This window comes from Ambystoma mexicanum, chromosome 4p (genome assembly GCF_040938575.1).
Source record: "Ambystoma mexicanum isolate Mex_15411 chromosome 4p, UKY_AmexF1_1, whole genome shotgun sequence".
Taxonomy (NCBI): Eukaryota; Metazoa; Chordata; class Amphibia; order Caudata; family Ambystomatidae; genus Ambystoma; species Ambystoma mexicanum.
The window spans coordinates 43,092,131-43,117,572 of record NC_090927.1 but is presented as its reverse complement, the minus strand read 5'-3'; the positions used below and the strand labels follow the sequence as shown (position 1 = coordinate 43,117,572).

Genomic DNA, 25,442 nt, shown 5'->3' with positions numbered 1-25,442 from the left:
ATGCATGTAGTTTACGCTATTATTTGTGTGTTAAAAAAAAAAAAAGAAAAAAAAAAAAAACTATACATTGGAAGCTCTATCGGACCTCTAAGAATACGAATTAGAGAACACCTATACAGTGTCTCGGTAGTCAGGGCCTCAGGCTACCCCTAGCAAAACATTGGTAAAAATATCACCAGATGCATGATAAAATTGGACTCGGATTCATAGGGCTTACTAAAGCCAATTGTGGTAAATGTGGGGGTGATCTGACACTCCTACTGAGACGCTTGGAATCAGAATCTATATGTCTATGACATAGTATCACTGAAGGTCTTAATTCAGAACATGAAATGCACTTTTTCTTGTAATGGTATCTAGGCTGTTATCCATCATTGTTCTTTTTCGTCTGAAAAATGTATGCTTCTATTGTAAAATCCAATCCAATTAGGTGTCCTGGTTCTGTGCATACTTATACCACTTGTTATCATAACAAGTTACCTAATACTGATACATGTATTGCATTTTGTTATTATCAATACAATAAGTGTACTTATGAAGCACCCAAAATGCTGCATAATTCATGCTAGCACTGATGTAGTTATTAATTTACTGCATAGTACTGGCATAACGGGATCCTAAATACAATGTGCCGGCTTTAGACTAGACGTAATTATTATACACATTGAGATCAGGAATGGGAACTAATTTACAGAATCTAACTTATGTGACATTTAGTGAGTTGTACTAATAACGCGGAAGAGAACCCCCACTAGTCACACGCACGCACGGAAAGAGTCCAAAATGGTTCTTGCATGCTGAGTGAGGCGGGTTACCTTTCCAGATGACTCCTAACAGGACATCTGATTACTAGCTGAGTGTTGTATCTGTGCAGTTCTAAGGTTTACTAATTTTGGGATTGTGGCCTTAGATTAAAACTATGTATTGAGCACAAGATAAAATAGTATTGTGCAACGTATCTACTTAGTCAAGCATATAACATCGCAAGACTATAGCGCTTAATAATGTTACTCATGGGACACTTGTGTTTATTACAGCCACTTATTCTTGAAATCTGTGTTCGTAGTGGTAGTGGAACACGAAATACACCACATGAAGGTAAGATAGGGGATTTTCTATCATATAGTCAGTCGCGGGCAGTGAATTTATAACTAATACAATGATACTTATTAATTCACGCAGTACTTGAATAGTAGCTGATAAACTGCTACTGTATCATCTAATTACAAGTTACAACGGTACAGGGTAAGTAATTATATTGAAATGCTGCATGGAGATAGCTCTAGTTTGGGAATGATATTTACCATGCACAATATCAGATATTTGACTTTCTCAATTCATATTGCAGAGCACCTTTACTCAGTGATCATGGTGAGCTTGATTTTAAGCCACCCAATTTGGCCAATGGTTTTTCAGAGTTTAATAAATATTTCCACATGGCATCAACCAATATGCACTTATTTAAAAAGCCAATCACCACTAAGTCACTCGGGGTGTGGGAAAGTCTAACACACAATGAATGGATATACAGGTGTAATTCAGTGCTTGCGCATGTACCAGCATTAGGGTGCTTCACGCATGTACAGACCTGGCTAACAGGCATGTAAAAAGTTCTGAAGTCTAATCTTTAGCACAACACATTTAAGAGACACAAATCAGTGTTCTGGTGTTTAAAGAATACTATAGAAACAGCCTATTCAATACCAGTTTCTGTCTCTCCTGTGTTTTGTTTGTATTCCCTATCTGCATTTCCATCCTGCCACTGGTATGTACCTTTTCCGTTTGATTATATGCTCATCTATATTGTTATGTTACTAAACTAATGGTTATACACTTTTTGTTTTCATTATGATTAACTGTGTCAGCTTTGAAAAAGACAATGTGTTGCAATGCATGTCGACTGAATGTACTGCAATGTCAGGATGAATGCACACCAGTGACAGGATCTTCAACAAATCAATCCACAACGGGCAACTGTGTCATGTGTATACCTCCCAAAATATTTTTGGGCAAAGTGCATGCTACACGTACAAATCTGTAATACTGTACTTTGGGGTTATGGGTAGAACCCATTTTTACTAGTTCTGCAGCTTGCTGCTAGATTGACCTCTTAGGTTAAGCACACTGGGGATCCTGCTTACCCAATTTCCAATTCCAATAAACACCCTTGCACTTGCCTTAAGTGTCAACATGGTTGTTTGTAGCAGGCACCCCGTCACATGAATCACGCTGCAGCAACTGGGTAAGCAATAATTTAACATACAATCAGTGTGAGTCAAGCTCTTAAAATAAATATGACCTTTTCCTTGCAAAATGAATAGTTAACATTATGTTGCAGTAGAAAGAAGATGATAGGTCCATGGTGTTCTTTGGGAAATATCATTTCAGTAACCTGGAAAAAGGCAAACAAAATACTCTTCTGGACAAGCAATGCAAGTTTGTGGCTCACGGAATAATGATCTATGCAATCTTTGGCTCAGTCCTTAATATTTTCAACATAAACTAAGGTTTCCTGCAAATCAGTTTCTCTCCAGTAATAAATACAATCTGGCTTTAAAGGCATTACCTTGTACATCAGATATTGCATGTGCAGGGACGGCATCCTGTAGTGTAACTCTTAGCACTCGAGCACTGTAAGCATGTTATTTTCATGGCGTGGATTGAACCTCAGTGGTTCCAGCCCCACTGGTTGCCCAGGTTTTCCCCTTTTCTCCATTGCTACCAATCGCAAAGCTAACTCAGTCGGGTTTAATTATTTGACAGTGGTCCACAGGATCCCTAAGCTCAAGGTCAAATACCGAGGGCACCATTAACCTTAAAACTCATGAATGTCTTTAACTACCATAAATGCACTAGTGGTGGTTGGCCCCTCCCTATGCTAGCTGTGAAATTTGGAAGCCCCATTTCACCTAGGTATCCGTGAAGTTGAGGTCATGGAATGTCTTTCAGTGTGCTTTCATGGGCTTGTTCATTTGCATTCTTCAGAGATTCAGCACCATGAAGATACTCCTATGGCATGTGCTGTACCTTTATACACCATAAAATTCCCTCTAGTTCCTGTGAACACTAGTACAAACTATTAAACTACTTTTACAAGGTAATACAATTCCACCTTGATCTCTTTTCTACTCTGGTCTGACAATGTGATCTGTATCCCTAGGAAGGCCAACATTCTGGTCTCACTTCTGCTGGACGTGGCACTGGGCCTCATGTTGATGTCCTGGCTCTATCAGAAGAATCGAATTGGGCAATTGGCAGACACGCTGATCCCTGTTGCAGATGTAAGTTTTGTGAGAAACTTTCTGAGTCACTCAGTTCTGCTGCTTGTACCTTCAGCTGTTTGAATCCATTTGTTCTGTAAACAATTATCCTCTTGCCTGCTTTGATATTGTAGACTCTTAGTAATTTTCAGAAAATAATAGAGGTGCACAAATTGCAAAAAGCACTGGTTTAATGCAAATGCAATAACGTCCAGGAGGTCAGCGGGTCTCGTGGCATGAAAACTCTCGACCCGCCCACACTGGGCTACAGTATTTAAAGACAAAAACCACAAAATTAGAATGCATTACTATATATTCTAGACATTAGGTGTAAGTACATTCTGGCTACAATATATAACATTCTATGTGCATCCCATTGCAGAAGACCTAACGTGCAGCCAGGGGGGAGAGCGAGACCCAGCAACAACTAGATGCAGTAATCTTGCCTTCGGCCTGACTAGACATCTTGGCAACCCCGGCGATTCCCAAAAACCTGCTGCTCTCCCTTGTTAAACGCATCCTTGTTACTATCATGTACTCGTGTTCATATGCCAAGTACACAAACCGTTATTTCATGGTGTGCTTGGCTTCCTTGGGGAAGGCTTCATGAGAAAGTATAATCAAGACCTAATTCTTTGGAAAATAACTCGTATTTGTGCTGCCCAGACATAGTGCCGGGTACTTGGAAGTCCAGAGAGACTCTATGATGTAGCAGAAACGAAAAGAAATTCAATGAAATAGCAGAAACATTCCCTGCATTAATGTTCAACAGGCCCAAACTTAATTCACTAATTAACCAGACCTGAACTTAATTTAATAAAATGTCAGAGGTGAATTCAACACATGGCAGACGAGTTCACTTCAATAGTATTCTTGCAGCTTATATTTCCTCCTTCATTTAGAACGTTGCACATGCATATTAACGCGCCCCCCCCCCCCCTAGTTGATCTATCAACTACACCACCTTTCTCCTCCATCTTGTCAAAAGGAGTTTTTGGTACCCACACTTTCACAACGTTTCTCAAATCCCCTCTATATTCTTCTAGGCTACTTGGCAAAAAAAAAAAAATTCCCATCAGCAGTAGGATCAATGCAAGTTTCAAAACATTTCTCAGGATCATTAGGGCAGTTAAAAGTGTTCCTTCTGGGCTGATTGTGTGACCAAGTTCAACTATGCTAGGCCATGTCCTTGCCAGTCCATTTGTCAGTTTGTGTATGGGCGTTTCTCCCAGGAGGGGTCTCGTAGATTGATTTTGTAGTGAGCGGCATTGTCTTTACCATCACTTTTTTGCATCACCAGTAGGCAAGTGCAAAAAAGAGCAAGCAGCAAAACAAGAACAGGTTTTGGTACTTTGAGGAGATTACTCATCCATGAGGGCACCCATGAGAACAAGTCATCTTTCTGTACCCCACCCCATTCTACATGGTGGTGCGCATAGTGTGCAAAGCTTGTATTGCCTGTGTGCAGCTTAGATTGTCAACATCATTGGAGGATATGTAAGTGCAGCAAGAAGTACTTAGTTTTGCGCAACCTCCCCTCTCCATGGCAGTTAACAGATTGAGGACAAAACGGTTCTGCAAGGTGGTTAGTTTTATGGCCAGAAGTTCTTCCCCAATCACACTTAACCCATTCTCAGTGTCATTGGCCATTTGAATGAGCTTCCATCTCATTATTTGCAACCACTTGGCATTTGCCCCTGCTTGCATCCCAGGAGTGAAAAGCAAAAAACATTTAATTACTGCTGAACAACATATGCTCCTGCAGTAGCTCATTCAGCTTGTCACCGAACTCATTTATTTTAAAATCTTTTTTTATTAAGGAATAAGTGTGTGTATATGCGGTGTGGGTGTGCATCTTTGAACACACACCCACAGTGAACAAAACCAAATACAAGTTCACAGTAACAGTATCTAACAGATATAACTTAACTTGTCACCTGATTCATGTGTTACATAGTTACCTCGGCGGTGGCGCAGCAGGCTCGGAGACCGGCGAACCTTCTGATGCAATAAATACATGTGATTGGTCATTGGATGCTTCCTGATTGCTGTGTTGTTAACATTAGGTACCAGCAGGACGGGAGCTTGAAGGGTTGCTATGGATCAAACGCCTCTCCAGGACAGCAGTAGTTGTGTGTACGCCAGTCTACCACACACCCAGTATAGGTCGATGAGAGAAGCGGTACGCCCATCAATATCAGGAAGATCGACAATTGTAGTGCAGTTAGAATTTGCTCCTACAAACATGCTGCCGTTGCTTCTGAAACACAAGGAAAACTGAGTTATCTGACTTCAGCAGGTGGTTTATGTTGATCAATCCAGGCCGAACTATTCAAGTACTTGCCCCATATGGCCTAACAAGTTTCATTTATTTTAATACCACATTTTTGGGGAGCCCAAACATTCGCCCTGCACTGCATTCAATGAGCCCTTTGACCAATTTACCTTGATATGATATGATATGGCATTTATAACGCGCCTATACACAAGTGTTTCAAGGCGCGACGAGGCAAGGGAGGGGGAACAGAGGGAAGACAGACAGCGATCTTACTAGGCCAGGTGTCATTCAGATCGCGCAAGTGAAGGGCGGAAAAAGGAAAAGTGCAAGAGGGGGAGGAGAAAGTATAGTACATGGGATAATAACAAGATAAATAAAAGAACGGCCATCTGATGGCAAGTGCAGGGTGAGTGCAGGCATAAGTGCTGGTGGGGGACTGTAGGGATACAGAAAACAGTCCCCAGGTGCAGGGGTTGCCAGGGAGGCAGTGCAGGTGTGCAACTGGCAGGGATTGGGCCTGAGATTAGATGGGTGGCTAGGTAACCAGTACAGTCTCAGTATCAGCCAGGACTTCAGCAGGGGAGAGGGGGAGAGAAAGCAGAAGGAAAGAGTAAGGTTTTCAGGTGCTTCTGGAACTGAAGATGGTTTTCCTCAAGTTTCAGGGAGGCGAGGAGGTTGTTCCATAGGGAGGCCCCAGCAAAAAGAGAGATCTACCACCAACTTTGTGCTTGGAGAAGCGACTGACCCTGAGGACGATGCAGAGGTTTTCGAACTTAATCCTCGCAGCCACTGGGAGCCAGTGCAGAGATTTCAGTCCTGAGAGATACCTTCATAGAAGACAGCACCTTTTATCTGTAAGTTACCTCCACAGTGAGACCTGCTCTGCCCTTTATCTTTGATACCCAAGTATGAGATTGTTGAGATGGATTTCTGAACTCTGGCCTGGTGGGCAGAGGTTCAGAAGGCCAGCCTAGTTTCCTGGAACAGGGAATCCTTCTGGACAAGCCAGACCAATCAAGGTAGCATTGGCGGCAGTCAAGACTAGGTCTCGGGAGGAGTGAGGGTGATCGAAAGCACACACTGTAAATGACACTACTAATTACTCTGTCAGGTGTATATATCAGAAATGCATATACATTTATTAAAGGCCTTTTAAAACAAACACAAAGCAAATAGCAGTAATAACCAAACCAACACCACTCTAACTATTAAACATATATATAGTCACCAATGGCCTAAAGGAATAGCACACAGTATAGGTCCACAACCTGCAAAGAATGGGGGCGTACAGTGCAAATATTGTTTAGGCAGTCCTTCACAGTTCAAACCCTAACTAAGAGGCAGTCCAGTCCCTAAAATGAGTGGAGCCTTGAGCTCAAAAGTACTTTCGGTGCTGGCGCACGCAATCATGCAGTTAAGTCAAAACATGGTCTCTTGCAGGGTCTGTAGCCACTCGGGAAGGTGGGTGAGGCAGTGAAGAATAAGTACCCATTATTCGAGGAGGGTCTCCCCAAGAGGGCAGAACAGGATCCAAGAGTTAGGAATAGCTTGGTAGCACAGGCTACCTTGATAAAGAAGCGTGGCCCTCAGGGGACAGTCATGCGTAAAAATGGATGGATGTGCCATGGGCCACTGCTAACGGTTGCAAGTACTCACCGACCCTCGGCGCACTCCGGATCAAACTTCGGCAGTCGAGTCCACTTCGGTTGCAAGTTCAAATCCTGCAGTAGCGCAGTTCTGCGGCTTTCAGGGGCTGCGTTCCAGGGATTATTCTGTGGCGGGACAGTGGCGATTTATCCGCTCCTGATGAAGGGATCAGGCCAATTCTGCTGCAGCAGGTCTGAGTGCACCGGGGGGTCACAGCAGCAAGGCACCCACAAAGTTTGTCACCACAGCTGGGTGACACGGTGACCGCGTATGCTCTGGTTCAGGCGTAATCTCCAAATTCCAGTCTCCAAATGCTCAAGTGTCAACTCGAGACAGCGGCAGTTCAGGGCAAAGGTCCCGTACAAGCTGGTCAGTTCACTGGGCGGCCCAGGAACACTTCCAAAGAGGCTCGCTTAGAGGTTAAGTTGGAGGTGCCGAGAATAGTTAGTCCCACTATTCCAATGGGTCGGAGCGCCTTTGCAGACCTAGGTTCGATCAGAAACAGGGGGTCCAACGGGACGACAGCGGGCTCAGGGTTGCAAACCGTCCAGCGTGTCACCAGCAGTTCCCTCAGCTCTGCTTCTGGGTGTCAGGATACTTGGATCCTTTACTAATTTTGGTGTGAACTCAGAAGATCGACCTGGAATGGGTGTAAGATGCCTTCTTTTATCCAGAATCTCCTTCGCGCCAAAACGAAGAGGATCCAATGAGGGATCTGCTCACATACAGCCATCCCAGATCACTCGAAACATTGTCCTCTGTTGTCATGTTTGACTCCACATAATTGTTATCATATACTGTTGTGTTCACTTCCATCCACTCTATCTGACTCTTATGTACCTTAAGGATGCCTTACACTTTGCATAAGGCTAGGTGAACTAAACAACTTGCTACCTGTGGTGATATCTCTTGAGGTAAAAACAACCAAGGTGCTGCAGCTAGATAAGGAATGAATGAACAGATAAAGCAGGGATTGCTCTATTTCTCTTTCCCCACTGCCTTAATGTGGCAATTCCACATGTTGTCCTCTGCACCGTGATGCACACTATTAGATCTACCTGGGATAACTCTTGGATACACAATCTCCCTTTTAACTCTGGACCTGGACACATTTACACTCCCTAACATTTTGATGTGTTTAGAAACATTACTTCTCCCTAACGATTCAGTGGTTTCAGCATTAGTAGCATTATAACCAGGAAAAAAAACTGAAAAAATGCTAATAAAACACAAGATACAAAAGAGAAGAACAAGATATAGTACATGCTGTCTGAATTCGCCTGTGTTCTTTCGATTCCGTGATGACGCCATAATATCCGTCACCCAAATGGATTTAAAGAAGAAGTCCTTGATGTTATTGGATTTTTAACAAAGTCAAGCTATACTCCCCTACTCCCCCTCTTAATCCTGCTGCTGGAGAGGGGGGGGGGGTCGAAGGAGCTCCTTGCTTTCCAGATGTCGTTACTGTGGATCCATGCCTTTCTGCCGGAGACTTTGAGGGCTGTGGGAGTAGCATAAAAAAAACCTTCAAAGTTCCCTAGAATTTTGGATCCTTTCACTTGCAGGTGAAGTTCCTAATGAAAACGGGATCGCCTGGAACAAGCTGTTGTTGCAGAGGCTTTGATGACGAATCTTGGCCGGCGATGTCTCGTCTACTAGTGAATTTATGAATTACGGTTTCCTGTTTTAGGGGTTTATTATTTTTTACTTCCGTAGGTGTTTTTTCAGTGCTTTCACAAAGTTTCAGAATCTGTTTATCAGTGTTTTCCCGTTTGCCCACTTCGAAAGTCATGGATAACTGTTTTTTCCATTGTAAAAACACAAATATTCTTTTGTTTCATTACGTGTATATGTAGGGTAATGTCGCTTACCGCAAGATGTTATGAACACTTTCTGGAGAATAACTATGAATGTGTTAATCCAGTAATATCTGACATTTCTACAAGTCAACATTATTGTAGTAAATTATGCAATATTTCGGGTACTCTTTGCCCATTCTTGGCCTTTCTTTTCTTCTCATGAAGACTTTGATTTGTGAAAACGACCTTTGCACATTTTACAGTCTTCTAATTTTAGCAGATAAGGAATAGCATAATAAAAGGATTTGCCCAGCAGCACTCACTTTGGTCTAGAAACGATTATTTTCACTTTCAAAATAAACGCCAACCAAATAATAACTGTTTATCAAGTGCTGCTCACTACAACATGAGAAGGCAGTCTCATTAATGTACCCCCTGAGGCGTGATTGGAGGGGTTGAGCAGGCCAAAATGGTTTGTGTGGGAATATTAGGGGATCCTATAGCAGAATTTCGCAAAGCCAACTCAGCAGGTTAGGTGATTGTTGCTGAGATGTTGTAAGGTTATACCTTCCTGTAAATCATAAGGTTTTTTTTCCTATTCCTGCTGCAACGTTTGTTGTACAAAGTGTTGTTTTGACTGGGGATGAGCTCAGCTCTCTCGCTTCACACTGTGTGGGAACGTTTGTCCCCACAGCGAAAATCATCATATTCATGGGTGTCAATATACGCACAGTAAGTGAACATATCTTAAAGTGAAATATACAAATGTAGTTCAATTGACCTTCCCCTTAGAATAAAGTTTGCAAGACAATCAAGCATTGTACTTTAAAAAAAGTAATGAATGCCAGAAAAATAACACGACAGAGGAAATGTTCCAATAAATATGCTGGAAAAGTATAAAAGATGCTCACCTTTTAAACCCAGCAATGTGTAGTGAAATATTTCCTAGAAAACAAAATCCCAATACAAGACAAGTGCTTGTTTTCTTGTGGGTAAGCGTTTGCATTGGGAACATGACAACCTGGGTAACATCCCGGTAGCCAAATACTTGAGTAAGCTTGCCAACCTCAACAAAAACCCTAGAGGGTTACGTCTGCCCTCAAGTTAGGCTGTCCACCCACATGTATCGCTTCAATGAGCCATCATTTATAAATCGCTCCTAATTTAAAAATCTTTACTGGAAGAAAGAAAGTGCTAAGCAGCAATTAAGGGGCTCACAGCTTCTGATGGGTTGCTGGGTGCGGATGCTCTAGAGAGCCACATGAGGTTGGGAGGAGACCATGACACCATAGCTTCACACAAGCCTCATACATGGAAGCCTCACAAGGCTCTCCTTTTAAAGCCGACAGGCAGCTGACACTTTTCACCTCTCCTCCAGGCAGATAAACATACACAGAGGGTCACTAACCACAAACTGAGACGCTGAACAATCCATGTTAAACAATTTTTTGTAAATACATATATTTCTCAGTGGTCAAAGGCTATTTTAAGACGTGAATCGACAATCATAAAAATGGCTCAAATTTGTCTCCAAATCCTCAAAATACCCCTGACCACATATGAATACATTTTTTATTTTTATTTTTTTTTACAAAGAAAACAATGTAACATTGAATGTGCAGTGTTTTTGAATAAGGTCAGGGGACACGAGGGGCAGCAATGGGAGAAAGCAAACGGCATATATGCGGGGAGTATAGCCCTTTACCTATTGTCTGCCAAGTCCCCTCTCCAGCCACCCCTTCAGCCCCAAACCTCCTCCCATCCCTGCTCATGCTAAGGCACCACTGGGAAAGGGGAAACTGTGTTTTTCAGTTTAAACCTGGAGGCACATTTTCTTCCGGGGGGGTGTTTTTCCAGTGTTTATCGGATTTCACTGAAAACAAGAAAGCCTAATTATGATCAATGCGATGGGTCCCAACCTGCCGATATATAAACCTGACCGATTTGGTTAGCCCCCTAAGGTCCCTGGAACTCTTTCCCTAAAATGTGAGAGGAGTGTGCATCCTCCTGCCTGTAATTAATTAATGCAGAGAAGGCTACTTGTTTTTGTAGCATGAAGGGAGCAAGATGCAAACAGTGCAACCATGACTTTTTAAGAAAATCACATAACTTTGGGAGTTTTTGATTCAACAGACCATGCGCTCTGCCACACCATTGGCCTATGGGCGATAGATGGAGCACAGCTTGTGTTTGCAACCCAGCAAAGAAGATATTTCCTTAATCATTTCTTAGAAAAAAGGTGTGCCATTGTCAGACCTGATAACGTCACAAATCCCCCATTGGGGAAACACTTCCCTTACCAGAAATTTGGCTGCAGATTTGATAACAGGGTGAACACAGGGACCTGCCTCAATCCATCGTCGGAAGGGGCAAACCACAACAATTAGATAATGAAAGTTACTGTACCTGTTAACCATGTCCTCATAGTCCATGTGTAGGTGTCAGAAGGGCCCCAAAGGTAGGGCAATGTCGCCTTAAGCATTCTGAGAGTGCGACCTGTGGTGTATCTTTGTCAAGTAATGTAATTTGATATGAAATCGGCAACAAGCTCCTGCAGATTTGGAATGAACCATTCCTCTTGAAAATCAGACGTGTGTGTTGGAAAGTGCAACTGCTCGAGGGCAACGCTAAGCAATTCTTGGGGCATAACTGGTTTTCCTGAAATGTCTTGTCTCCATACGCAGTCCGTAGGCGAGAGGGAGCACCCCCTCTTTGTCCATAACTTTCTCCTGCTTGGGAGCTTGAACTTTCAGCTCAATATGCTGGTCCATGGGAAGGGCATTATATAGGACTGCAATGTCTTCTTGCTGTAAGGGTAGTGCAGAGGCTATCTGCTGTAAGGGTAGTGAAGAGGACACCATGTCAATGGGGTTTTGTAAATATGCTGCTTCCTTCGTTGCCAAGTCTGCTTCGTGGTTGCCGTGAGCAAACTGGTCTGTGTTGTATGTGTGAGCTGCGCATTTTACTACAACCACTACTGTAGGGAGTGCTAATGCATCTATTAAATTTGGAGGAACGCGGCATGTTGCATGGTTGTACATTCTCAGGGTTTGAAATTGAGAGGAACTGCTATTTAGCTCCTACTTCTAGCATAGTAGAGCCTGTTTAGCTAGAAACCAACAGTTACCAGAAGCTACCTTTCACACCTAGGGCCAACTTGTGCCTTCCAAACATGTAAATGTGACATTAACTTTGTGTGTTTGAGAATGTTAATAAAAAAGAATTAGAACATATCTAATACACATTTAAACACAATGGTCCATACATAATGCACAGGTTAAAGGAGCATCTCTGGTAGCTCCTGGTTCCCCTGCGATGGCTCCCGCCTACTGGGTGATGCCCAACATGCTAATGCTGGTTTTAGCTCCTGCTCATTGAATCTCAATTTCAAAACCTGCCATCTGATTTCTTGACTCTTCTCCTCTGCCATCTGGAGAGGCCAGAGTGTACCATAGATGTGACATGAGCTGAATCTCAGTAAATTGTAATGGGGCAGCTTTGGGATAGTTCTAATGCTAGGAGGGCTACGAGTTCCGCTGCTTGCGCACAGTAGTGCACGGACAAGCAGATACATGGTAGCTATTTTACTGATTCAAGGCTCCTACTGGTGCTCCTGTGTGCCTGATTCCAGTGCTCTGATTGATCATTGACGAACCGTCAGTAAAGAGGACCTTCCCCTCTCCGGGTGCCTCCTCCCTAATGTGGGAACTTTCTTGGAGGGCTTTTACAGAACAGCCTCATACCCTGATGCTCGTTGGGTTGTGAGAGTGGATTTAGATTTTTCTTGGATTGCGAAGAGTGTTTTCTCCACAAAAAGGGTAATGGGCATCCCATGGTAATGGTGGATGATTTATGTATGGCGAATGCAGCGGTTGCCAAAACCTGCTCGCATCGGAAGTGCCCCTGCATTATGGGGTCCAGAAGACTGCTGAAATAAGCCAAGGTCTTATGTCTGTAAGGAACTCATGGTGGTAACAAGTAAGTCAGACACAAGGGATCACAGTTCAAGGGCGTTTATTGAACAATGAATGCTGTATGCACGAGATGACAGTTCAGTTTTCAGCTATCAGGGCAGTTGATGGCCAGATCTCGTTTCACTGAAAGTCTCTTGCCTTCGAGGACCTGATGTCTTCAAAAATAATAAAACAAAAGTTCCTTTAATCAAATGAAAAATTTGTTATGGTGAAAATGGTTCACCCATGTGTCCCCCTCTTCTGGGTGCTGACCCTTCTCAATTGCTTTCCACAGTTCATGTAGGGTGATGGTTTCACCCCTGGGTCGCCCTCTTCTGGGTGCAGACCCTTCACGTATGGTATTCCACAAATTATTTAAACGTTCCTTTATCAATTAACGTTTTGGTGATCGCTTCACCCCTGGATCTCCCTCAGTCGGGCTCAGACCCCTCTTCTCTTTAGGTACTTGGGTGATGGCGTCACCCCTGGATCTCCCTCGTCGGGCTCCGGCCCATCTTCTCTTTAGGTACTTGGGTGATGGCTTCACCCGTGGATCTCCCTCAGTCGAGCTCCAACCCCTCTTCTCTTTAGGTGCTTGGGTGATGGCTTCACCCCTGGATCTCTGTCGGTCGGGCTCGGACCCCTCTTCTTTTGCAGGATTTCTACTCCCTTAGTTTTTCAAAATCTTTTCAAACAGTTCATAGTGGGCATCCCTCGGCTGTGTTCACGTCTGTCATCACACTGTTTTCTCGGGACTTTAGACTTCGCCCCTCTCGTCAGCCTCCCTAGGTCCGGTTTACTCTTGCTAACTTCACATTCACAGTTGTTCAGTGTCGCTGGGATTTGCGTCCCTTTCTTTCTTCTCACTGCGGGATTTACTTCCCTTTCTTTCACACAATTTGTAGATGGTACAGGGATTTCGCTTGACCCTCCGTATGACCACTTTGACCTATTTCGGTGGTCCTCCTATGGCCTCTTGGTTTCTGTAGTTTAGCTCAGACGGGGGATCGACCAGAGTCTCTAGTTTGCACCCACGTGGTGCCTGTTTCCCTCTTGCTGCTGGTCTCCCCTTCACGGTTTTACAGTTCTTTCATAGTTCATTGAACTTGGTTCAAACATGCAACTTTGAGATTCTTAATTAACACAGCCCGGTTCTTATGGGTTCTCCCCTCGACTCACCGGCTGTGATGAACCGCTTAGCCTCTTCCTTCTCTGGAGTCAAGGCCGGTACCATGGGCGCGGGTGCTTCCCTCGCTCCTGCTTATCGGTGTAGGCTTGTCCCATGTACCATTGACATCTGCCGCAAGATACTTGTGGAATTGTTCGCACTCTTAGGCTCTCTTCCATGAAGGTTCCGCGGGTCTCGGGCGAAAAGGGCAAGATCACTTCTCTCCTTGACATCATCTCGATTCCTGCCGCCTTTCTCCTTCTCTTGAACTGACGCGCCTGATTAGCCATCTCGTCGTGCTGTCTGCCGTGCTCGTACTGTGCTCTCTTGCTCCACCTTTTATCCCTGTGGTGAAGGGAAAGGGCCGTCAGGTGTGTGTGATTCAGGTTAATTGCCTGACCTTGCCTGACCCTTGTATATGGACATGTCAGTTAAACGGCTCTGGTGTTAGTCCGTTGTACTTTGTGTTGGGTGAACGTGTCAGAAAAGGGGGGGTAATGGTTTTGAATGTCCTACGTGAGAGGATGGGGAAGAGGTGTCAAAGGGAGGGGGATACCGTGTCTCACCCTTCCGTGTCCCATGCCTCAAGGACCCCCCCCCCCCCATCCAGGTGATCCTCCCTCACTGGTCCACCCCCAGGAACTGGATCCAATAGCGATGGCCATGTCCTGGCCACCTGGATAACAGATCCTCGAGATTTAGACAGCGAGACACCTTCAGGTTTCTCAAATGTCCCAGTGAGCTCTTTTGGGTGAGGTAGGGCTGGGCGATATATCAAGTTTTGGAGATATATCAACATATTTTGAAAAGCGATATAGGATTAGACAATATTGTTAACACGAGATATATGTGTTTATATATACCTGCCACCCATTAAATTAAGATGCCAAATCAATGTGATAAAATGTCACTTAATGCCTAGTTTGATGCATATAGGGATGTGCATCCTAGTTGCATTTTTTTTATTAGTATTGCCATTATTGTTGAGATGATGTCCTTTTGAATCAATTGTAATTTTAGGCTGAGGTTAACTGACACTGTTACAGTTGTGTTTTGGATTTACAGTTCAGTATTAATACTGTAGGCATCTTACATGTTTGGCTTACAACTGAGCATTTAACCCACATAAACAATATTCATATATATATAATGCCATTGAGCCCAAAAATATCGAGATGACTTTTGGTCCATATCGTCCAGCCCTAAGGTGAGGCCAGCCGTTATCACCTGCCCGTTAGAATGTGAGAACAAAAAGAACAGTTTTTTTATAATCTGGTGTAGCTAGGACAGGGGCAGTACTGGTCAGCTTTTTGAGCTCTCAAAATGATTTGATCACCTGGTCTGTGCAAGCAATGGGCCCTTTTGCTTTCTGTACTTCCTTTAGACTTTTCAGTAGGGGTTTCGTGTATGTTGAATAGTTAAATATTCATGCTCAACAAAAGTTATACAAACCCAAAAACTGCTGCATCTGTTTGACCGAGGTAGGCTGTGGTGTGTTTTGAACTGCTGTAGCCCTTTCTGGAGTTAATATCCTTGACTGGTATGCAGGCAGGTGAATATCTGCCCTAAGTACACAACGTTCTGCTGATAATACTGCAGTGTATCCTTTTCTACTTTGTACACATTTTCTGACAATAATGTCAAGAATTTCACTGAGTCAGTGCTACATAGCTCTTCTGTCGTGCTACAGACTAAAGGGTCGTCCACATACTGTATCACTGTGCTCTGTGTTTGCAAATCCCCTAGATGCATTTACAATACCCTGTTAAAAATATTGGGGTACTCACAGTAGCCTTGGGGCAAACAAGTTTGTTGAAACCTTTGTCTGCTGTAAGTAAATGCTGTAAGGGGTTGTGACTCCGGGTGCAATGGGATGGAGAAAAATGCATTTTTTAGGTCTATTATAGTAAAAAAAACGTGGCTTACGTGGGGATGTTAAATGAGATGGTAGCAGGATTGGGGACTACTGGGAATTCTGCCTCTACAATGCTGTTGTCAAGATTTGCGAGTCGTGAGGAACAAGGATCCCTCGGTCCCTAAGCAGCCAACAGCGAGACCAAAGGACACTCACTGTTCGAAGATTAGGGCCACAGGTGGAAGAAACAGGATACCCAGGACATCCGGATGGCTGCTGCAAAGGAAAGGGTCAAGTTAGGTGATGGCAACAAGGTAAACAATGTGTTGTATGTGGAAAACCGTGGACACACCTACCAGAAGTCAGAAGATAGAGTATCCTAAATGGTGGGGTAATACCGGTTTCCTCAGGGGGCCGATACAACACACATGGGGCACTGGGAGGTAGTAGAAAAGCACCCTTACACCATGCTGGCACCACCTGTGGCTGAGGGCTGTGACTGATGGAATGTCACAGAAATGCCAATCCAGATCAGCTGTTTCAATGGGGAAAACCGTAAGAAGTCCGTAAACAATCCAAGGTCAGAACCAGAATGTCGATCAGCTGGCGTAGGAACTAAGAACAATCCGTGAGCAGTCCGTAAGCAATCCGAGGTCAGAACCAGGAGTAACAACTCCAAGACGTAGCACAAAAGGATAAGGCAAACGGGAGTCCGTAGAGCAAGGTCCAGAGGTCACAGGCACAAGGAAAATGAAGAAAACAGGAATCCGAATCGTAACGCCACACGCCGTAAGAAAACAGCTGAGCAGCATTATGTTGTTGTGTAGCGTGTGTTTTATCCCTTAACTTCTGTCACGTGAGCCGGTTGATCACGTGATGCGTCACGTGATTCGGTAACTGGCGCAGCGCAACGGGTATGCTGGTCCTTAGCAACAGTGAGCGTGGCTAGTGTCTGACTGCTATTGGCAATGATACGCCTGGAAACATTGCGTGCCCCTGGTGCCCCATGTGAGACTCCTTTCCTCCTTTGTGTGTGCAGGCGCCACGGGAGTCGCCATGCTGGATACACGTGATAGCTCCTCCTGTGGTATCCTCTTCAGTGCCCCAGCACTCCTCTGCCCACCGAGGGAGCGAACCCATGAAGCGGACGGAAGGGAAACTTAGAGGTAGCAACCCCAGATCCCGGGCATCTACGTGGGTGAGTTCTGTAACAGAGGCTAGGGACTTGCTGCAGGGAGGTGTGAGCACGTGTGCATGGACGTGAGGGTGTGATAGTTGTTCAGTGGGTGCAAGTCCTGAACCATCCTCCAAGTTGACTCCTTCGCTTTTTTGACAGGATAAATGTCTTTGTTACATGGTGACTCTGATGGCTGTTTTATGCCTTGCTGCCATAAGGGCTCTATAGTGGAGTAAATGTCCTCATCCGCTTCCCTTGACATGGGGAACTGTCTAACGTGGGGCAGAACTGCACCTGGTTTCAGCTTGTTGCAAACTGCCCCTATGCTTTTTAGCAGCCCTACATCATGTGGGCCGTTAGTCCATAAGTGACTGGGCACTGTGATGAATCCAATGGAGTCATCACTGATTCCTCAGCAGTCACCTCCTCCCATGTAGCCAGGAGATGACAGCAGCTACCTGATCCTGACCCTGGGGGTGTTCTATGAGGGAGGATCACATGAAAGGCGACATCTACAGGGGAGATGTTACGACTCTATTGAAGGAGTCAGTGCCCCCACATCCCCCTTCCCCATGAGGAAGACCTTTTAATACCAGAGTTCATAATGGCCTATTCTCGTTCTAGTCAGGCCCCCACCTTCTACACACACACACACACCCACAACCCACATATAATACCTTTTGTTTCTGATGTGCCTTTATGTGAAGTTCATTAGAAAAACCATCCCAGAGTTGAGATTCAATATGCACTTCAATTCCCGTAATCACTCGGGTAATGAGATGAGGAGGAGGACAACAGAGTTTGTGCAAAGGGATAGGAGCTTGCAATACAACACGCAGACAACTTGTTTTTGCAAACCTTCATTGAGCGGGACATTTAAAAATGGCACCGCGCTGTAGAGAAGGGAAGTGGAGGGACGAGCAGTGCAGGAGGAAGACGTTGCCATCCACGTGGGTACTTCTGAACATGAAGCACACCGGCAGAACCGGAAAAGCAGAGAAGGCCATTGGCATAGGAAGTGGAATGCTGGGTTCGAGCAAGAAGGGCAGTGGAGACGCTGGGAGCAGAGCAGAAGCTCCTGGAGGTTTGGTTGCTCGAGGATGCAGCAGACTTCATCCCAGGCCGAGAAGGAGAGCTGGTGTGTGACCATGGAGCCGCGCTGGGTGCTGGGGGAGTGTCCACACACTTCATCCTGGAAGGCAGAGTAAGAAGTCATAACGCAGAGGTGTGAGCAACGTCTGAGATGCTGGAAAAGACCAGTGAGTCTGCCCAAAGCAGTAGGGGACCCCAGGCGTTCCGACAACTAAGCCAACAAGTGATTGAATGGTACAAGATTGTCGTTGCAGAAAATATACAAAGGCAGAGTTTGTTTGAATTTCGGCACAGCAAAGTACCAAAGGTAATAGTTTGTTTGAAGGCAGCCGAGGCAAAGTACAAAGGCAAGATTTAATAAGAAGAATGTTTGAATGCAGACAAGGCAAACTATAAAAGCAAACCCTAGTCAAGCACAGATGAATGAGATGCCAATGTGGGGAAAAAGTTTGAGCAAATACATTTGAGCAAATATTACCACATATAGATCTCCCGAACAGCACATGGTATATACTATTGTGGTATACCATAAAACTGTGAAAGATATAAGAAATTCTGGCAGGCGAGTATACCTGGCAGTTGAAATTGTGCAAAGATTCTTGGCAGGAAAGCACACCAGGGGATCTGCAAACCTTAAAGAGAAGACCTGGCATACGAGTACACCAGGCAGCTCAAAATTGTATAAAGATTCCTGCTAGGGGAGTATATGAGGTAATCTGCAAAGTTACAAGAAGTTCTGTAGAAAGACTGTTATAGAACATTTTACCTGAACAAATACTTTGTAGGACCTGTGAAGACACAAAGGAACTGTTAGCGAAAGGGACACTTGTTGCCATCCTGCTTGAGGTTCCAGAGGAATGGAACCACCCTCTGGACCCAGGGGTCTTTACCTTGGAGAACATTTTCGATTGAGTCATCTTTATACTTTTTTTTTTAAACACTTTTCCAAACATCAAGTTAAGGATATTTCCTTGCACCTTTTGTTGTTTGTTTATAGTGTGAGAGTCAGGATAGGTTGTTTTGGACACGAGGACGAGTTTTCATTTACTGACATCCTGACTCCGACAGATCCTTAGTTTTAGTTTCTTGGTAGGGAAGTTCTTCTTTAGAACAGGGCTAGAGAGGTGTTTTCCCAACCCATTTTTATTTAACCTCTTAATTACCAAGGGGCGAGCTATCTCGTCCTTGACATTACCTCTGTAGTGCCAAGGACGAGATAGCTTGTCCGTTTTGGCAATGTGCAAAGCAGGGATCGCACAAAACTGTAATCCAACCCCCGGGCTATGTGAGGGGGAGGTCCCCTCTCATGGCCCGGGGGTTGGATTTATTTCAGTTTTACGTCTGGGTGCGTAATGCACACCGACATGAAACTGAGGGGTGATCATCTGCCCCCAGAGAAGGCGGGCAAACAGAAAAATTAAAAAATACATTAAAAGAAAAACAGAGTTTTGGGTGGGGGTGGGGCTGGAGCCACTAGCCACCAGCCATTTTTGGAAGGGGGGGTGTCCCTCTCCCCCCACCCTAAGTGGATGGGGGGCAACTCATGCAGCCCTCCCTGGGGGCAGATTTCTGCCCCCAGGGAGGGCTGCATGAGTTGCCCCCCATCCATTTGGGGAGGGGGGGAGAGGCCACCAGAAATATTGACACAGGCCCCCCCAAGCCTGGGGCAGTATGGTTTGCGTCCCTCTGGGGGCACATGGGCACACACATGTGCCCATCTGCCCCTAGGGAAGGAGCAAAAGAAAAGTAAAATAAAATAAAAAAGATTTAGGTGAGGGTGGTAGGGATTGGGGGGCCCACTAGACCACCAGGATTTTTTGTGCCTTGAAAGGGGGGGTGGTCCTCTCCCCACCCACCCTAAGTGGATGGGGGCACCTCATGTAGCCCTCCCTGGGGGCAAATTGCTAGCACAATCTGCCCCCCCTATTAACGGAGTACATGAGATGCCCCCCCCATCCATTTGGCTTGGGGGGGAGTGGGCGACCAGTAAACATTGTAATGGCCCTCCAATGCATAGGGCAATACGTCTTGCCCACCCTGGGGGCAGATGTGCACACTAACGTGCTTCAGTGGGTGGGCAGAGGGAAATGTCTCTGAACTTTGGTGGAAAAAGCAAATATTTCAGACATTTCACTCTGGCCACCCATCGAAACAAGCTCCCAACAACACATGTCCTACCTTCCCACGTTCCCACACGTGTCCCGATGAAAACGGTACCTCACATGTGTGGGTGCACTTACCTGGGCGCAAAGGGAAAAGGCTAACCCACTGGTAACCCCAAGCCTTTAGGCAGAGCAGATTTTGCTCATGTGGACAACCTACAGATTTGGGCCTAGGGTGTCAAAGCCACCAATTAAAACAGGGAACCCCATGCATTTCCGAAAAGAAGACACCCGTGGAATTCAGAGGTCTGACTTGCGCAAATCGCCCCAGAATTTATTACCCACAATCTCCGACAAAATGAAAATTATGTTGTTTTTTTCCATCAAATTTCAGACTTTGTCAGGGATTGTGGGTAATACATTGTGGGGCGATTCACACAAGTTGGACCTCTGTGAATTCCCACGGGTGTTTCCTTTTCGGAAATGCATGGGGTTCCCTGTTGTACTTGGTGGCTTCGACACCCTAGACCCAAATCTGTAGGTTGTCCACATGAGCAAAAGTGGTTTGACCAAATTTGAAAAGGTTTAATTGCATGAAATGTTGGTGCAATGTATATACTTCTACCTGGATGATTAGTATCCACTGTTGATGTAGGTTGTTGTAGGGCTGACTCATTCCAGCCAACCCTTTGAAGAATTGTTTCATACATGATTTATAGTATGTTAAATTTGTAAGTGGCAGTACTCCTTTCATTCCTTATTCATGCATAATCCAAAGCAATAACCAAGTGCCACATTGCATCACACAACAGCTTCACTGCCAGTGCCACACTCATGTACCCCCACCCTGCAATGCTGTCCCACTGCCCCCAGAAGCGTAGATAGTACAGGCGAAGCCCTTATGTATGCTCCAGAGGAAATAGGGAAATTAGTGCTTGTGTGTGTGTCATGCTACACAGCAACTGCATAAGGAGGAATGTACCCCTTCGCCCATACGTGGACATGCCACCCCCAGATGATGATGATGAAGAAATTCCTGAGGCAGTGGCCACAGCAGGCAACGTCCAAGATGACGTGAGGGATGGGAGACTGGCTCACCAGCCACTGATTGACAATTTCTTCGAAGTAATTTCCCTGGCACAAGCCATGCACCACTGTGTGACTGTCACTTCTGTAAATATACTCCACAATGACACAATCATGATTGTCCTCGCATTGATGTAGTTCATCTGTTTTATTCTAACTATGTGCCCTGATTATCCCCCACCCTTCTCCCGCCACCAACTCCCCAGCACACTATCCCCCACCCTCCTTCTACCACCAACTCCCCAGCACACTATCCCCCCCACCCTCCTCCCACCACCAACTCTCCAGCAAACTTTCTCCACAGCACACTTTCTCCCCAGCACACTAGCCCCAACCCTCCTCCCACCATCAACTCCCCAGCATGGCCACTCTGGGCAATAAGTGTACTCATGTCGTCTACAACCATGGCCTCTTGCCCCCCGCCCCCTTTCAAGCACCTGGTGATCTTGGACGGAGATGGCGCTAGGACTGACGCCTCGGTGTGCCCTGCTGTGACTCCTCTCTGGAGTTGTAGAAGTGAAAGGGATGGTGCCTGGCCCCTGGAGCTGTTGGCGTGTCAATTCATTGCTTTGGCGGATGGCCTCAGCGAGTGCCGAGACACCTTCGGCCATCTCTCTGACCCACTGAGCGTATACTGTCAGGGTGGCAGTACTGGCAGCTGCCTCCGCCCGGCTCCTAACCAAGTTCTGCACAATCATGCGGGTGGCCCCATTGTCACAGATTGCCTGCAGGCGTTTGGAGTGTGTGCACCCTATTGCCTCCATCTCCCTCTGTCTGCGCTCCATCTCTTCCAGCCACTGCAACACAATGCTGCTTGGTCTTGTGTGGCGTATGGGAGAGCGGCTGTGCAGTGGCCCTGGACTGTATTCAGGGGAGCCATAAGAGGGTGTGTCAATGTCCGGCTCTGGTGAATGAGCATGACATCGCTCTCCGGGTTCTGTTGACACTGGCGGCGGGGAGGACTTTCCGGGGTTTGTGAACACTCTGTCGGTGGTGACAACGGTCTGGTGTGCCCCTGTGCATCCATAGTCGCCCTGCCAGCAGGTGTGGCCTAGGTGTTTGAGCCTCCAGCTGCAGGAGTGGGTGCAGTGTGCCTTGCGCTGGTTCTGGTGGGCTGTAGATGTTGGCTTGGCCCTGCCGGGTTGCACGGCGTGACATCTGCCTTGGCATAGCCTGACTGGGCCTTTGCAGGGTGGTGGTGGCAGACCTTGAGGGCCTCGATGCGCCACTCCCAGATGGGCCTGCAACCTCCTCCTCTGATGCCTCTGGTGATATGCGAGTGGCTGTAGAGGACATAGGAAATGTTGTCCGGCATGGTTCCCCAACGTACGTTGACATGCAAGACACATTTGCTATGGTACAGAGTGGGACCCCATACATTTAGGAAAATGGGCATGGTTTCTCAGGGGAGATTGCATGTGGGCCCAGCATCATGGGGATGCTTGTAGCAATTTGTGACACATGGCCAGTTTTGTCTTTAGGCTGTGTGTGGGGAGAACAGGGTGTCTATGCTGGGGCAGCTGTTGTATCGCATGCATGCGTGTGCTCCTTCATGCCCCCACATCCCCTTCTGGGTGGCACTCGCATGGGGGGTGTGGTGGTCGTGGCTAACTCCATGACACTGGAAGGACTCTATGGGGCACTGCCGTACAGCATTTGCCAAGCTGGACACATGTCGGTCTAGGGGGATGTGCACTTCCTTGTGGCTTGTCTGTCATGGCAACATGTGGCGGGCCAACTGGGCCCGCAACATGCTGGGGTGACTGCTGCACGTTGTCGTGGTCGCTCCTGCTCCGCAATCACCCTAGCACAGGGTGCATCCGCAGGGGTGTGGAGTGCATGGGTTTTAGAATGGTCACTTGCCATCCCTTCCTGCTGCTGTGACACTCAGGGTTGCCCTTGGTGCCTTGCCTCATGGCTGCTCTGTAGCGTGGGTGATGAGCCACCCACGTCACTCCATCCTGTTGGCATGCCGAGCTTCTGGGTCTGCTGACATATGTCCCTGTCCACTAGGGCATCTTATGCTGGGCTGTCATTTGTGCAAGCACTTGTGTTGGGGACTGGGGAGCGTGACTTGCCTTCTGGCTGCTGGCACCTGCCTCTGCACCTCAGACTCCCTCTATTCCTTCTATGTCCAGCACTGTGCTGCACTTTTCCTCCCAGCCAGTGAGGACCAGTGGCTTCCCATGCCTCCTCCAGTCGCCAGGGACTCCTGGCGGTGTTACGACAGCAGTCCCTGCACCCTGACCCTCAGGTCGTTCCACCGCTTGCGGCAGTCCTCTCTGTCACGGGGTACACTTGCCACTGCAGTAACTTTCCGGCTGATGGCATGCCAGATGGCTGTCCTGTGGTCTTACGCTGCTGACTGCCATATTGTTCATCGTAGTGGGAAATCCCGCGCTGAGGCTATTTCCACCGGCGCTAACAGTGCTGGGGTCATGGCGGTATGATATGATATTATAGGTTATTTATAACGCGCTTAATACCCAGAGGTTTCTAAGCATGGACCCAGGGTTCGAACCTGTGTTGCTCCGTGTCGTCTTGCTTCCAAGGCGAGCATGTGGCCCCTGAGCGCTATTAGCACCAGGATTTCGTCAGTAACTCTTATTCCGGCACAGTATCCGCAGGGTGCGAACACTGTTACCATCGGAGTTGTCAGGTGTGTGTTCAGGCCAGGTTCTGATGTGGCACTAGTACCGATGCATGACCTGGCGGTAACGCTATTTCCACTCGGCGTAAATTGCACTGGATTCACCGCTGGACTTGTGATGAGGCCCCATAGTCTTTCAACTGGCCATCAATAGCTTTTCCCAAAGTTTCAACACAAAGTTCCTAAAGGTTCAAAAATAAGTAATCACAGTTACACAATCCTCGGGGAGGGTGGGGGGGGTTCAAGTACCCATCGCCTGAGTTTCTCAGGCTCTTTACAGTTCACAATCACAGATCTTTCCTTAAAATATGCAGTTTTCCAATCCAGGGGGTATGGCTCCGTTGCCCTGGATTTCACACAGTCCAGGGATTCTCTTCCTCTACTTGGCTTCCACAATTTACTCAACTTTTCAGTCCAAGGCGTATGGTTCCTGTCCCCTGGATTTCACACACTAAGATGTTCTCTTTCCTCTTCTTGACTCTCACAGCTCATACACAATTGGGTGCGGGTCCCAGACTCGCATTCACATTGCCTGGTATACTCTCCTGCCAGGGCTGTCACAAGGTTCACTTTATGATTGGGTGACAGGACACATGTAACAATCTGCTTCATTCAGACACTGGGTCTTCGACCCCCTTTCATTTATCTCATTCCGTAATGCACGTGACGTGGCCTCCTCTCCACAGCATCTCCTGCTGAAGGCCTCCATACGGCATACCTCTGTCCTCTGAGCTTCTCGTGACGGCACCGGTTGGAACTCTTCTTCTCCCTGCTACAGCTGTCCTCTTCTTCGCTTCCTGACCCGCATCGATCATAGTAGTTTTCCGTCTTCCTTGCGCTGCCAGAGTTTTAAATGTCCCTGCACCTATCAAATTCATCCACCCACTGGAGCACGTCTCTTATTCTGCACCTTCAGTGCTCTGTTTTGCTCTCATGCCCTTCCTCGTCCAACCCTTTTACAAAAGGTATAGGAAAGAGCCCTACTGTCAGTGCAAAGTGGATGGACTGGTTTTATATCACAATAGGCCATAAAGGCTTGGGAATTCAAAGGGTTGATGTTATACTCTGAGTGGGAAGGGGGGGATACCATGTTCCTGCCAATTAGTCTTTTTCCCACCCATGAGGAGTGTCTCCACGACCCCACCCCTCTTCCAACCCTCATATGGTCCTCCCTCAGGCAGCCACACCAGGGTCAGGATCAGGTAGTGGCTGCCGTTACCTGGCCATAGGGGAGGAGAGTTTTCCCAGAGAAGGGAGTGATGACCTTGCCAGATTCACCACATCAGTTACTGATAGTACCGGGCACGCCAAACCTCTCTGTGGGCTGTCCTATTGGGGTTGAACGTTCATCCCTGGGAGTGGAAAAGGATCCCCC

At 46.4% G+C, this 25,442-nt stretch overlaps 1 protein-coding gene across 3 annotated transcripts in view; it reads left to right on the top strand.

The window, feature by feature from the left end:
- The window catches only part of LOC138452946 (phosphatidylinositol N-acetylglucosaminyltransferase subunit Q-like), a 718,081-nt gene that overhangs the window by 248,586 nt on the left and 444,053 nt on the right, over positions 1-25,442 (top strand). For all 3 annotated transcript variants that reach the window (XM_069605315.1, XM_069605313.1, XM_069605314.1), the window contains exon 4: positions 3,161-3,281. In XM_069605315.1, the coding sequence (XP_069461416.1) occupies positions 3,161-3,281 (121 nt within the window). The remainder of the gene's footprint in view (positions 1-3,160; positions 3,282-25,442) is intronic.